A 16,466-nucleotide genomic window follows, 5' to 3' on the forward strand; every position below is an offset into this window, starting at 1 on the left:
ATTCATGGAACAAAACAGTTTCTGTGGTTTGTATGGAAAAAACATTGAGCCCACAACATGCACCTCAGTGAGAATATTCTGTAACTGTGTCATGGTGGACGTGCCTGAAACGTCAATGTTTCCATTGAGCTCCAAATAAGAAGTAGAATTCGATAGGACTAACCCTAAGAAAATCCTCTGGACTGCGTAACTAGAGAGACAGCGAGAGAGAGAGAGTACATCTAAGGATCGGAGAGCCATCACTTCCGGAAGATCTCCTTGCCGAGGATGGCGTTGAACATCATGCACTGTTTCTCATAGGGGGTGCCTGAAGATGTTCTGCATGTCACGCCTTATGTCTAAAACATGGGAAAAAGGGGAGACAAAATCTCAAAATTCAATGTTTTATCACATTTGACGAGTTACTAACTTGTCCGTCCACATTCTCGATCTGCTGTAGTCCCTACACCTGGACTCTCGCACTCGGATCACACTGGCACAGGAGGTCCATGCATCAGATGGCCTCAGGGATACACTCTTGTTGGACTGGAAAACAAAAACATTTGGTCAGTGGTGGGTCTTTTTCAAAGCTGTATCACTATCTTATCTGGACAGAAAATGCATTGTTTACCACAACACAAACACACCTTGGACACTTAGACAAGTGGTCCCTCAACTCCCAATCCTAAATCATGAGAACCATACACAAACATACATTTCAGCCACACCCATTGCTGACAGGTGTAGAAAATCGAGCACAAAGCCATGCAATCTCCATAGACAAACATTAACAGTAGAATGGCCTTACTGAAGAGCTCAGTGACTTTCAACGTGGCACCATCACAGGATACCACCTTTCCAACAAGTCAGTTCATCAAATTTCTGCCCTGCTGTTATTTTGAAGTGAAAACATCTAGGAGCAACAATGGCTCAGCCACAAAGTGGTAGGCCACACAAGCTCACAGAACGGGACTGCCAAATGCTGAAGCATGTAGCCCATAAAAATAGTCTGTCCTCGGTTGCAACACTCACTACCGAGTTCCAAACTGCCTCTGGAAGCAACGATAGCACAAGAACTGTTCGTCGGGAGCTTCATGAAATGGGGTTCCATGGCCGAGCAGCCGCGCACACAAGCCTAAGATCACCATGCGCAATGCCAAGCGTCGGCTGGAGTGGTGTAAAGCTTCTCACCATTGGACTCTGGAGCAGTGAAAACGCGTTATCTGGAGTGATGAATCACGCTTCAGCATCTTGGAGTCCGATGGACGAATCTGGGTTTGGTGGATGCCACGAGAATGCTACCTGCCCGAATGCATAGTGCCAACTGTAAAGTTTGGGGGAGGAGGAATAATGGTTTGGGCTTGGCCCCTTAGTTCCAGTGAAGGGAAATCTTAACGCCACAGCATACAATTACATTCTAGACGATTCTGTGCTTCCAACTCTGTGGCAACAGTTTTGGGAAGGCCCTTTCCTGTTTCAGCATGACAATGCCCCGTGCACAAAGCTGACCTGAAATTTAACGGACCTCAAAATGATACATTATTTTTAAAGGATTAATGACCTTAGATTTCAGCATTTGTGGCATCCATTTCAGGAAAATCCTTATTTACCTTAAATGTCTCATTGCTCTTACCATCATTGGTGTTACTACTCCTAGTGGTTGCACAAAGTTAAAATAATGGTAAAAAAAATATTTAAAGTCATAAAGCTACCACATTAGTTGATTTAGAATGGGAAGATCTCGTCTAAAAAAGTGATGTTTTCCCAAAACGACATGCCCAAATGCCAACATAAAACAAGTCAGCAGCTAGCCATCAACACAATTTCAGTTGATGCAATAATTTTCTCAGTCAAACACATTACCCAAAATGCACTGTGTGTCTTTTGTTTACCAGGTCATGTAATCTTTGGTGTAAAAGTCAACTCTAACAGAGAGCACCTTATCTATCCACTGGGCTGCAATATCATCCTCAAAAGCCGGACAAAAAAGAAACAGGAGTTTATGCATGGCCACACCAACAACGTCTCCTGTGTCACTGTGTCCAAAGGTGGAAAGTATATTGCCTCATGGTCAGGTCACTTTCATGGGCTTCAAGGTAATGGACTAATGCAAAAATGAAAGAAAAATGTACGGGCAGAAAACTGTGATAAAAGATAATTAGCTGGTCTTTATCATTCTTTGAACAGGATGATGTTATAATATGGGACTTTGCCAAGAGAGGAATATATGCTCACCTGCAGCTCCACAAAGCCTAAGTGGAAGGATTGGCCTTCTCCCCTCAATGTCAAGTACCTGGTGACCCTTGGGGTCCAGGATGATGGCAGGTTGTGTCAAACTTTGTGAAATACTGACATTTGACTCAGATCCTCTTATAATATAGTAGTTACAAATAGGTGTCATACATTTTAACTGAATAACTGTGTGTGTCTATAATTTCCATATAGTGGTGTGTAAAATAGAAAACAGAGAAGCCATTTGTGGAAGCCCGGCCTCAGCCCACAGTGGTGGTCACTGCCTTAAATCAAATCAAATGTATTTATATAGCCCTTCTTACATTTAGCTGATATATCAAAGTGCTGTACAGAAACCCAGCCTAAAACCCCAAACAGCAAGCAATGCAGGTGTAGAAGCCTTACTCTGCAATACTCCAACACAAGTGACAGCATCTTCGTATAGGCAGAACAGTATGTATATCTAAATAGAGCTATTTTTGTATAATTTTGGCTTGGCACACCTTCTAATGAAATGTCACAGCTAAAGGCCTATAAGGATATTGATCATCTCTTGTAGCGACACTCTCCCCGTTTGGGAACTTGATCTTCCCCACAAGATTTCACACACTGAATGTCAGACAGGGCAGCCGAAAACACTTTTGAAATGCATTTGGGTAATTATAATATCAGAACACATGGCTATACACAGGGCTCTATGCTGACCTTTCATACAAGGAGTACGTGTGCACCTATGTTGAAAAATGTAGGCACACACAAAGAAATTAAGTCGCACTGTAGAGCCCTGAAACATTAAAACACGTGAATAGTATGACCCTTTGTGAGAGCGTCATTTCCTCAGCACACTGCAGTATGTCTTGCAGCCCGAATAACTTGTTACTTCTTGGTACAGATCCCAGAGGAAGGCAGCTATTTCTACTGTGGCACCAGTGGAGATATCCTGAAAGTCAATCTCAAGACCAAGCTTCTTAATGGGCCGTGGCCCTGTGAAACAGAAGTTCAGCAAGGTGGCTTCAAAAAAGTTACACGGTAAGAGGAGTTAAATATCTGGCTTAGTTAGACTGCAGTACATAACTCAGCATGCATTTCTGCTTGTTGTCTACATGGGGTGAACACAATCTGTGATGAAGACAGGCAACATATTGTCGGCTCAGGAGATGGCACGTTCACTCTGTTCAGGATCCTCATCCAACTTCAAACACATCAAGTGAGTCAAGTGTCTGGAATGGAGGTCTTTATTCACTTTTATAGTTATTCTCTCACTTCAGTAATCCTGTGTGCATCTTCTAAAATAATCTAATACACCACTGTACTACTCAATGAATACTACCTGTACATGCATTCTTTGGTTTCTACTCTTTGGCAGGAAGGTTCAGCTGGAGAAGGTGTGACATCCATAGCGCCCCGTGGTGATGGTCACCAGTTCTTTGTGGGCACAGAGGCAACACAGATCTACTGTTTCAACAATACTGACTTCAAAGAGGAGCTCATCACCTGATCACCACCAGCCTTAACAGTGCTGTGAACAATGTGGACTTTCATTGGCAAATGATACAACAGGCTAAAAGGTCACATCATTTACAGCATCACATTCCATTTGTGTCCAGGCTCAGTCCCCTATTGAATGCAAATAGGAAACTGTTTCTGCTTGACTGGCTGTTCATTTTGAAGCCAATTGACACCAGCAGAGGGGGCTACACAATCATTTAGTAACCTGGTATATTTATGTTAAGTATTATGTTTTCCAATAAATGGAAGTATTGACTCAATACAGGTTTTGCCTTATGCTATCCGTTCAAATGTATGCCATGTAACCATGCTCAGAAAAGCCTCCGGTAATATACGCCAGGTGCATTCCGGTAATGTTATTCTACGTGACAATTAAATTCTAAAACGTACTTACGTGTCCAGTGCCAACAATCTAAGAAGCAAGATAATACATCCTCCAAAGTTTATCAGAGTCATTGTCAATAGCTAGATCAATTCATTATGGGCTGATACGTGCTTTAATTTAACATATATATCTTGATGTATATCTCACAGTGGCTCATCTGAGCTCTTTGCCACATTCTGAGAATGACATCTGGAGGTGGCAAACGGAGACCTCTAAAGAAGTGCTACATATCACTGTGCCCAACATGACCTGGCTGCAACGTTGTGGAATTCATGATTGACGGCAGGGAGCATCATCAGTGGCGGATTTCCCATTCCATTTCTTAGCAGCAGAAACTCAGGGGCTTTCTATTATAAGCCGTGTCTGCTGTCTGGAAATGCAAATGCATTCCTCTGGTGGTGATTTAGTTGGGCAACAACAGTTGTGCCATTTTTAACTCGGATGAAAGAAAAACAATACTTTGTCACGCATTCATGTTTGTATTTCTCCCAGTCATTGACTTTTGTGCTGTTTTCTTTCAGCCTGGAATGATGGGAAGATCCGTGGCTTCACTCCTGAGACTAGCAGGCTGATGATGACTGTGCACAACGCCCACAGCATGGGTGTGAGTGACAGCCATCGCCACCACCAGAGGCTGCAAGAGGATTGCCAGCGGGGAGGGGAGGGACAGGTAAAGATCAAGAAGATAAAGCACCATGGAGATAAAGATAAACAACAATGATGGAGATAAAGCACCATAGAGATAAAGATAAACAACAATGATGGAGATAAAGAACCATGAGCATTACAAAGTACAAATAGGGTCGCCGTTGATAATGGCGACCGTGACACCACTGGCCGTGACACCACTTTCCGAGGGTGTCTCAAGGAGAGTTGGGATATGCAAAAATACACATTTCCAATTCACACATGCATATTAATACACACTTTTACATGCATGAAATAGGACAAATATAAGCACCCACCAAATTATATTATTATAGATACCTTTAGTTAGTGGGCATGAAACCCACATGTTAGGGCTACCAGATAAACGTTTTCAAAAACCACAAGCCTTGCACACCTTGGCTCATGTTTATTCATAACATAATCTGGTTACAATGCTATTGATATGAAGAAAGGACTAATAGTTTAACAAATAGAATCAAACACTAACAGTGAAACAGTGAAACTGATAGTGAAACAAATAGAAGCAGCAGATACTGTATACTCTGGTTAGAAGTGTCTGCTACCACCCTGAGGAGTACCAGATCATCACTAGTAGCACAGACAGAAAGGTACATCCACCACCACAGTAGGATATATAGAAGAGCATTTACTGACAGAGAATTCAATTCATTCCAGATTGGGTTAATGACTACCATAGTATTTATTTACAGTTATTACCATGGAAGCACAATGGATGATTGATCGCACAGTGAGTCGTGTGTGAGCGCCATCTCCTTGCCACTGGTCATATTTTAGCGGAAGATGTCATAGTAGCGTAATGCGGTGACAACGACAGTGCATTGTATTCTCTGCTAAGGGATTGTTTGTTCCTTAAGCAGACGGCATAGCTATGACTCAGGCGACCAGATGGTCTCTGTGGGCCACATCTAGGATGATGTTTACTTCTTCACAGAAAACCACATTGGAAAATCTCTCTCCATGTTCAGCTTCAAAAAAATGAATTTCACTGCTTTACCAGAGCAAGCCATAGAGTAGCACACTAACTTAATCTATTTTTGTTATTTGAGGCTTTCCACAGAGATTACTTCCCTTGGGGGTTGAAAATCAGAGTTCTTCATGAATACAGTCCATAATGTATTGATGACATTGGGAACATAATGCTAGTTTAGCAGAAACCTATAGTGAAAGTATCAAAGCTGACCTTACAGTACCAGTAAATCAAACTGCAACACTTTTAAAGAAACACTTTGCCCTGTCTTTTTAACTGAGTTGGAGAATTCTGTGTATACATAGAATGTACTTTTTGCTAGCATCACTTCTTTACATCAAAGGACTAGGTATCTCTAAACTATACAGTACAGCATGTGTTTTTTCATGAAAAGTTGAGGCACAATCACATAGGATATACAATCTAAACTCTTCCCTCTTCCTGAGCACGTTCTGTGTAACTTTGCAATGACAGAAAAAATGGAAAGGCACCTGCGTTTTAAAAGGGACATGTGGTATTTGTGGTCTAAATCTAACTTAAAGAAACAAGTTGCAACGGGAAGCCAAAGCTGGAAGGAGACAGCTGCCAACCCCAGAGATGATTATTGCTTACTCACACACAAATATATGTTTTAACAACTGCATGTTGCTATTTGATAGACGGTAGTGGCGACCATTTGCATACTGTGAAGGACTCATTAGGATAAAGTCAAGGCCTTAGGTCAAAATCCCCCCAAATTATTTACCAGCCAATAAATGATGGTGTGCACGATACATCTGCTTATAATGTTAAAAACAGGAGGAGAGATTGACACAAATTTGTATTAATTAAAAAGTTTGAATAATGAATACTGGTCATTGTCTTATTTCATAGTGTCACTTTTCTATATAAATGTTACCATATTTTATGTCCTAATGACACATTGTATTTCCCAACTGATTTTTTCATTATAACATTTATCGCTTCATTAATGGCGCTGTATCACATGATCTATTTCCAAAATTCATGGCCTTTTTCATAATTTCATGGTCTTATTCAATATAAAGGGATATGTCAATCAATGTAAGTGGGTGGTCTTTAGCCACTGATTGGCTAATCCTTTACAATCAATTACTTTATCATGTGAATTTGACCTATCATTATAACGGAAAGCGCAAGACATTTATTTACATTGTAGTAGCATCAGCAACTAATGATAGCATTTCAGTGAACAACTATCCCAGAATATAAATATTTCACACAAATAACAAGTAACAGAATCTCTACCCTCAGTACCTGTTAGTGTTTGTGAATTAAGATGACACCTACCTAGGGTTGCAAAGGGTTGGAAATTTTACATGGGAAGTTAAGCCCGGGAATTTTGCTTAAATTCATCAAAGAAGTTAGCTTATAACAGTGAACCTTTTTTGTGGGATACACAAAAGGCAATTCTAGGTCTTTTGGCATATTTAGGTTAAACTATACCCAATTCAATGGAATTGCAGCTCTGCATGCACAGTGCATTCTTCCATTACATGTACAGCTGATTCTCAAGATCTTACACACTTCTAAACAGCTGTATGTACATTTGCAAATACTGTGCCAAATCATATGTGATGAATGGAACAAAGATGCAGAATCATCTGGCCAAGTGCATAAAGTTCCCTCAGCGCTCACAACAAGCAACCTCTGACAAAATACCCTCTACTTCTATTCGAGGTGAAAATGATGAATCAGATACCTTATCGATAGCAACAGCTCATGGTCCTCCTGGAATCAGAAGTTTTTTTGACTCAATGGAAGAACGTAGTCAGAGAAACGCTGATGAATGTCTTGCTCAAGCTGTGTATGCAACTGGTTCACCTCTGATGCTCATAGGCAATGTGTATTGGAAGACATTTCTGAATGTTCTTCGCCCAGCATACACCCCTCCAACCAGACATGCTTTATCTACTCATTTGCTGGATGCAGAGTTCAACAGAGTTCAAGTGAAGGTCAAGCAAATCATAGAGAAAGCAGACTGTATTGCAATCATCTCTGATGGGTGGTCGAATGTTCGTGGGATAAATAATTAACTACATCTCCACCCCTCAACCAGTATTCTGCAAGAGCACAGACACACGGGACAACAGACACACCGGTCTCTACATTGCAGATGAGCTGAAGGCAGTCATCAATGACCTTGGACCACAGACGGTATTTGAACTGGTGACAGACAATGCTGCGAACATGAAGGCTGCTTGGTCTAAAGTCGAGTAGTCCTACCCCCAACATCACACCCATTGGCTGTGCTGCTCATGCATTGAATCTGCTCCTGGTGTATTAGATGTCATGGCACTGAAAACAATGGATAAACTCTACAAGAGAGCCAAGGAAATGGTTAGGTATGTGAAGGGTCATCAAGTTACAGCAGCAATCTACCTCACCAAGCAAAGTGAGAAGAATAAGAGCACCACATTGAAGCTGCAATGCAACACCCGTTGGGGTGGTGTTGTCATCATGTTTGACAGTCTCCTGGAGGGGAAGCAGTCTCTCCAAGAAATGGCCATATCACAGTCTGCCAATATGGACAGCCCCATCAAGAGGGTCATCCTGGATGATGTATTTTGGGAGAGAGTGGTAAGCAGCCCGAAACTCCTGAAACATATAGCAGTAGCCATTGCATGGATTGAGGGAGACAATGCCATCCTGTCTGATGTTCAGACTCTGCTTGCAAATGTAAGAGAAGAAATCCATACTGCCCTGCCCACTTCACTGTTGCTCCAAGCAGAGGAAATTGCAGTTCTGGCTGAAGCCCACACATGCCGCAGCGTACATGTTGGACCCCAAGTATGCTGGCAAGAGCATCCTGTCTGGTGCAGAGATCAACAAGGCTCATGGTGTCATCACTATTGTGTCCTGCCACCTTTTCCTGGATAAGGCCAAGGTTCTTGGCAGTCTGGCGAAGTGCACTTCCAAGCAAGGGCTTTGGGATGGAGATGACATATGTTGGCACAACTGTCATATTGCATCAGCCACCTGGTGGAAGGGACTTTGTGGATCTGAGGCCCTGTTGCCTCCATCATCCTCCAAATCCCACCAACATCAGCCGTCTCAGAGCGCAACTGGTCCTTGTTTGGGATAACATGCACCAAAGCACGCAACAGGCTGACCAATGCAAGGATTGAAAAATTGGTGGCCATCTGGGCAAATTTGAGGCTTTTTGAGCCTGACAACGAGCCATCCTCAACATGGTTGGAAAGTGACAGTGAAGATGAGCCCTCAGAGTCTGATGTTCAAGAGGTGGACATTGAGGAGGTCCATGGAGAAGATATGGAAGCATGAGAGGAAGACAACAAAAGCTTTAGTTTCTAGACTATCATTTTACAGATGTATGTTGAAAACATTTTTTAGGAGATGCTATGGATCATTCAATATTCCCTTTCTTTTGTTGTTCAGTGAAATCATTCCATGTGAAGAGTCAACTCATTTAATTAAAGTTCAATTCGTAACTAAATCGTTTTTTAAAATTTCTATTGGAAGGTAAAAGGTTTGTTCCTAGCAGAACCCGGCTAAGCAAAGTGAACGTCTGTGCCTCGCATACTCCCTTAAAATAAACTAGAAAAAAACTGCAATATTACTGTTTGTCCCTCTTGAGAAGCGGTAACAAAAACATCTAATTAATTTTGACGCCCACGGATCAATTTCCAAAACAGATTCCCAGAATCAGGAGGGAATAAGCAGGAAATCCGGAATCCTCCAACCAGGATAACTGTAAAACCAGGGATTTTTTATTTAAAGTTCCCAGAATTTTGTAACCCTCAGTAAAATACACAAGGTGCAATTTTCAAATTTGGTTGTGCATCAGCAGTTTTAATTTTGATATGTCAGTCACTCAACTAGCCATGTTAGCTAACAATTTTTAGATTGGTAAGTTAGTCTTGCCATCTATGTAAACTTGTAGTAACCATGGCTGAATACCACAGGGTTCCATTGATTTTGTTAGTCACTAGCAGGGACAGATTACCGAACGGGCATAGCATATGATAGCAATTTGTGTAGAATTGCAGGAAATTAGTGTTAAAACTGCAACATTTTCTTTTAGCCTCCTGACAAAATGTGTAGAATAGCATTATTAAAAAAACTGCACGTTTTTCTCTCAACACCATGGCAGAATGTAGTGCCCCTGGGCCCCAAACGCGGTAGTCCGGCCCTGCTCAATAGTGCTGAGCGATTAACCAATTTTTTCCTATCCTTCTTCGGTCATTAAGTAAAATGAAAGTTAGAGGGGAAAAGAAGTATGTCTACAGTGAAAAGCTTACAAGGGGAATGTCCTCTGTGTGACCAAGTTTTAATATTGTAGTAGACAAAGATTAGAAGAACATTGGCACGTCCAAAAGCAGGCTCCTGCGCAACTCGCTATCTCGGAACTTGGATTTATTTTCACATTTATAATAATTTGTTTTATCATTACCCTATTATTGTATATGGCTATTATTGTAAGCCTATTTATTAATCTAAACCAGTTCTTGAAATATTTAAAACGTGTTTTGCATAATTCTGTTGAGACATTTTCGTTTTAAGTCCAATCTGTGTGTGCTTCGTATTTAGATTAAAATAGGTTAAAAAGTGGGCCTGTTGTAAAATAAATATTATTAGCCTATTGCTGTCATTTGTTGGGTACGGTAGGCACTAGCGTTTGTTGGTAATTGCTTCACAAGGGTGTTGTTTAATTCTGTAAAAAAAAAAAAAAAAAATCAATGGCCAAATTATATAACTGTATAATGGTGTGTTTACCACAATATAATAGCCTGGTCATATTTTCTTTATAAACAATGACTTGACTTTTGATATTTCCCCAATAAAGTGTAGAACATTTTGTGAAAGTTTGGTGTGGCTATTAGGCCAATTAAACTTTGGCTGCTGCAGGACTATGAAGGCAGTGCGCACCGACGCTCCAACCGACTGACAGGTGAAGTTTATGTGAGGAAGAAAGTTTTAGGCCTACCAGAGTTACTCCTATAAACAATATAATGATTATCTTTATAAAAAATATTCTGATTGAAAATGAATGAATAAGCCTCCTTCTGTACACCTATATCTTGCAGACGCTGTAACCATCTGACAAATGCATGGCGGTGTAGTAGCATGCCACTGGCATATCTCCTCTCTCCGTCTCTTATTTTACATGTATTTTTTAAATATTAATATCATACAGTGGACGTCTAAGCCTATAGACATATGCATGCAATGCCCTGATGCATTTAGTGCTCAAATCTCCGACGGATGAACCGCTAGGTGGACAATTGTTTTAGGAAAGTAAAAAACAATATAACAATAGGCCATACATGTTTACTTATGCTACACATCTAAAACACTGAACTGTTTTTGTAATTTGTTATAGGCTGTTAAGGACAATTAAAATGTGGCTCATTTGGCCAATAGGCTATCCCTCATTTATTGATGGCACTGGCCTCGCCAGGTCAGCAGTTTCTTTCCCTCTCTCTTTTTAGTCGGATCTGAATGCATACGGATGTCCAGTACATTTCTCAATGTCTGGTCAATTAAAATCTTCCCGGTTATGTTGTCCGGTGCCAAATGTTCCTGACGGAAACACTGGTCTTGCCCTCTAGTATATAACATAGCTTTCTGGGCAGTGTTGTTCCTGTCCAGGTGTTTCCTGAAGAACTCCTGGACCCTCCTCCACAGGTCCAGCTGAGCCTGATGGTGGGCTTTAGCTTCTCCCCCAAACACCACCACTTGACCAACCGCGGAATGGAAGCCTGACGGGCAGTGGGGCATGTAGGGTACTTCCAGAAAATGCCCCGCCCTGGGGTACATCACCACCTGGTGGTGAAAGGAAAAGAGGACAGAACATATTTGCAAAAATTAAATGTTTTTTACTTTGTCATTATGGGGTAGTATGTAGATTGATGAGGGGGAAACAATTTTGAATCCATTTTAGAATAAGGCTGTAATGTAACAAAATGTGGAAAAAGTCATGGGGTCTGAATACATTCCGAATGCACTGTATGTATATTCGTCTCCATTTCAGCACCAACTGGTAGATTTAAAAATACTCTGATTTTGTAGATTATTAAGGTACATTTTAGTGTTAGGAAAGTTTGTATGAATAAAAATCCAAACTTGTTTGGAGAGTCTTTACGCACGAAATATATTGATTAATAAAAAAATTGTGGTTTGATCCATCCTGAAAGTTGTCATATTTAAGTTCAATCTATAAAATATTGGAAGGCGATTTTTTTTTAAAATAGGTGTTGAACAATAATTCTACCCCAATTCTCACAAATCACAGACCAGAATACTATAGTTATCATACGACAACGGTCCAGTCTCACGAACAGTGCCCCACGCTCCAGGTTTAACCTGCTACATGTGGTCCATAATGATTAACATTTATTGGATGCATTTGCTGTTTGTTTTGGTTGTGTTCCAGATGATGTTGTGCCCTATTTAAACTAAATGGTAAATAATGTAGTGTCATTTTGGAGTAACTTCTTGTAAATAAGAACAGTATATGTTTCAAAACACTTTTGCATGAATTAATGTTTCTAATAAATAGGGGCGTGGATCCCTACTGCCTCTGATCTGGCAGACTCACTAAACACACATGCTTAATTTGTAAATTATATCTGAGTGTTGGAGTGTGCCCCTGGCTATCCGTAAATAAAATAAAATAGAAAAATTGTGCCGTATGGTTTGCTTAATATAAGAAATTAGAAATGATTTATACTTTTACTTTTGATTCTTAAGTATATTTTAGTAATTGATTAACTTTTGATACTCAAGTATATTTAAAACCAAATACTTTTACTGAAGTCGTATTTTACTGGGGGACTTTCACTTGAGTCATTTTCTATTTAGGTATCTTTACTTTTACTCAAGTATGACAATTGGGTACTTTTTCCACCACTCTGTTTCCATTTTGAACCATTTCAAGTGTCTGAAGGTACAAACCGGACAGTAAATCAAGTGCACCTATAGGCCTACCGCTAGCCAATCGGATTGCTCAGATCACCATGTCTGCTGCTTCCTTGAGTGCACAGCAAAGTGATAATGTATTGGGCCTATAGCATACTGCATAAATAACTGTTTTTAATAGGTTAATGTTGCATAGGTTTATGTTTAAGTCATGATTCAAAAAAAATATGAACGGTAGATCTCAGCCTGTATTTTGAAAGTGATCTCAGCTCAAAAAAGGTTGGTGACCACTGTTCTAATATGTATTAACTCAGAGGTGAGAATAATTATGTAAATGAGATATCTGTATCTCACTTTCAATAAATTTGCAAAAGTTTTTTTTTAAAGTGTGTAAATGGGTGAGGGAAAAAAATACATTTAATCCATTTTGAATTCAGGCTCTGACAAAGGCCTTGAGGCTGATAAGCTTGATAAAGAGCAGTGATACTAGCAGGAGTAGTGTGCAGGTTTCTTCTTTTTCTCAGGTTTTAACACAACAAAATGTGGAATAAGGCAAGGGGTATAAATACTTTCTGAAGGCATTGTATGTATGGAAGGTTTCGTTCAAATCAAAGGGGTGTCTCTGCCTTTCAGTGTCTGCCTGCCAGCTAGTTTTCTAGGCTAGTTAAGAATACTATAGTTATCACGGCATTGAGACAACTCTGACGCTCAAAGTTCGTCCATATTAGCCGCTCCTCCATAAGCATCTAGCTAGTATATAATTCAGTGAACTAATTATAAGCCTACTACAAATATCCTAGACACATTAAAATGCAAGTCATACTATGACGCACAGTTGCTCAAGCCTCCTCCATGTCCACCGCTCTCTCTCGCTCTCCCCCTACGCAGCAAAATTTCAGTCGCATCTCACACTCATCACTTGTCTGTCATCAAGCATGCAAACAACTAGCTTGCCCGGTCCATAGAAAGCTGCTCTAGTTGCAGATTCTGCACTGATTGGTGTGGTAATTTAATAAGCTAAATGTAGTTAAAAGGAACCAAAAGGAATTCTATAAACCAGTAATTTTTTCTGGTTCGAACCGGTTCAGAACTTTATTATGCTGGTCGAAACAATGGAACGTAACAAAATAAATAGAGGTTCTGTTCAGAACTAAACTATTGGAAGAATAATTTCAGTTTCAACCCCTGCTATTGAGTAAAGGCAATTTAGGCTTAAACATCATGTGATTATCTAGTAGTACTTGATTAAACTTTTTGCTATCAAAATGTTTGTGTTCAGGTTTATTTCCTTACCTCAAAGTTCTCTTTCCCATGATGCCTCAGCCGGGCGGCGGCCTGTTGGGCGAAGAGACAGCTGTTCCAGTTCCTGTCGTCCTCAGAGGCGGCGAAGAGGAACCTAGAATTGGAACGTTCTATTGGGATCACAGAACCGCGGTTCCCCTCAGTCTCTGGGTCCGGTAAGGCGTCTCGGATGTCGAGGATGCCGGACGGTGAGAAGGTGACGTTCTCAACGATAGGCGTGATGGAAGGGATGATGAGGTCTTTGTAGTGCAGTGGCGCCACCATATTAGCGTTGCAGCCGGTGATCCAGGCTGTGGCTGAGATGCCAGAGAGAAAAGAGGCCATGGACAGAGCCAGGTGCCCACTCTTCGAGATGGACAGGATTCCTATTCCTGGACCCTGTACCTATAAAAACAATAAAACATGTATTTTTTTGTCACAGGGGTTAAAGCAACAACAAAAAAACACCAGATCGATTGTCTGGGGCCAAGTTAACCTCCCCTTTAATGTAGAAAGTCCCCAGGGCCCCAATTATTCCGATTGATTCTCGCCCTGTCCGAGTCTATAATACCAACATGTTTTAAGCAGACCACCATAGTCCCTGTGCCCAAGAACACTAAGGTAACCTGCCTAAATGACTACCGACCAGTAGCACTCACATCTGTAGCCATGAAGTGCTTTTAAAGGCTGGTCATGGCTCACATCAACACCATTGTCCCAGAAACCCTGGATCCTGGACTTCCTGACGGGCAGCCCCAGGTGGTAAGGGTAGGTAACAACACATCCGCCACGCTGATCCTCAATACAGGGGCCTCTCAGGGGTGCATGCTCAGTCCCCTCCTGTACTCCCTGTGCACTCATGACTGCACGGCCAGGCACTACTCCAACACCATCATTAAATTTGCCAATGACACAACAGTGATCACCAACAACGACGAGACAGCCTATAGGGAGGAGGTCAGAGACCTGGGCGTGTGGTGCCAGGACAACAACCTCTCTCTCAACGTGATCAAGACAAAGGAGATGATTGTGGACTACAGGAAAAGGAGGACCGAGCACACACTCATTCTCATAGACGGGGCTGCAATGGAGCAGTTTGAGAGATTCAAGTTCCTTGGTGTCCACATCACCAACAAACTAACATGGTCCAAGCACACCAAGACAGTCGTGAAGAGGGCACGACAAAACCTATTCCCCCTCAGGAGACTGAAAAGATTTGGCATGGGTCCTCAGATCCTCAAAAGGTTCTACAGCTGCACCATTAAGATCATCCTGACTGGTTTTATCACTGCCTGGTATGGCAACTGCTTGGCATCTGACTGTAAGGTGCTACAGAGAGTAGTGCGTATGGCCCAGTACATTACTGGGGCCAAGCTTCCTGACATCCAAGACCTATATATTAGGTGTGTCAGAGGAAGGCCCCAAAAATGGTCAAAGACTCCAGTCACCCTAGTCATAGACTGTTCTCTCTGGTACGGCACGGCAAGTGGTACCGGAGGGCCAAGTCTAGGACCAAAAGGCTCCTTAACAGCTTCAACCCCCAAGCCATAAGACTGCTTAACAGTTACTCAAATGGCTACCTGGACTATTTGCATTGTGCAACCACCACCCCCATTTTTACACTGCTGCCACTCCTTGTTAATTATCCATGCATAATCACTTTACCTCTACCTACATGTACATATTACTTCAATTACCACGACTAACCTGTGCCCCGCACATTGACTCTGTACCGGTACACCCTGTATATAGCCTCGCTACTGTTATTTTATTGCTGCTCCTTAATTATTTGTTTTTTTTCTTTTTCTTATATTCATTTATTTGTTACTTCAGTTTATTTTTAGTAAATACTTTTGAACACTTATTTTCTTAACTGCATTGTTGGTTAAGGGCTTGTAAGTATGCACTTCACTGTAAGGTCAACACCTGTTGTATTCGGCGCATGTGACAAATCAAATTTGATTTGAAACACACACTAACTCATTCAAACGCACACAGACGTATACACATTCACAAAGACATCTCCACCATCTGGAGAAGTTGAACATGTGGCTCAAAAAGCTGGCAACAAACCACCACCCCAACGGGAACCCATAGATACCCCCTGTGTCCTCTTCCCTGGTATATGCCATGCCTTAGCCAACATGTTCAGCCACCACTGTGCAACATTGATAGTTTAACATTCATCAGTAATGCATGGTTGTATGCTATGTGTGATAGGCTATGTGTGAATGGACTCCAGATTCATATGGAAACATCTGTACAACGTATGGCTATAGTAACTGGAGAGGGCTGTTTGGAAATGCATTTACAGGACGTAAGAATAAAAAGATTACAACTCACTCCCGTTTGAACGATCAATTACTCTATTTTGGCCTGTGTGGGTATTTTGGCCTGTGTGGGTATTTTGGCCTGTGTGGGTATTTTGGCCTGTGTGGGTATTTTGCCCTGTGTGGGTATTTTGCCCTGTGTGGGTATTTTGGCCTGTGTGGGTATTTTGGCCTGTGTGGGTATTTTGCCCTG

The 16,466-nt window shown here is 41.4% G+C and overlaps 1 protein-coding gene across 1 annotated transcript; it reads right to left on the reverse strand.

Annotated features, from left to right (window-relative positions):
* Nucleotides 1-239: 239 nt before the first annotated feature.
* On the reverse strand, nt 240-14,520 carry LOC120044044 (putative acyl-coenzyme A thioesterase 6). The gene is made up of 4 exons (XM_038988635.1): nt 14,515-14,520; nt 13,956-14,348; nt 11,362-11,567; nt 240-318 (listed from the first exon to the last, which is right to left on the reverse strand). The coding sequence occupies exons 1-4, from the start codon at nt 14,518-14,520 to the stop codon at nt 240-242; spliced, it is 684 nt and encodes a 227-aa protein (XP_038844563.1).
* Nucleotides 14,521-16,466: the final 1,946 nt, after the last annotated feature.

Source organism: Salvelinus namaycush, chromosome 3 (genome assembly GCF_016432855.1).
Source record: "Salvelinus namaycush isolate Seneca chromosome 3, SaNama_1.0, whole genome shotgun sequence".
Taxonomy (NCBI): domain Eukaryota; kingdom Metazoa; phylum Chordata; class Actinopteri; order Salmoniformes; family Salmonidae; genus Salvelinus; species Salvelinus namaycush.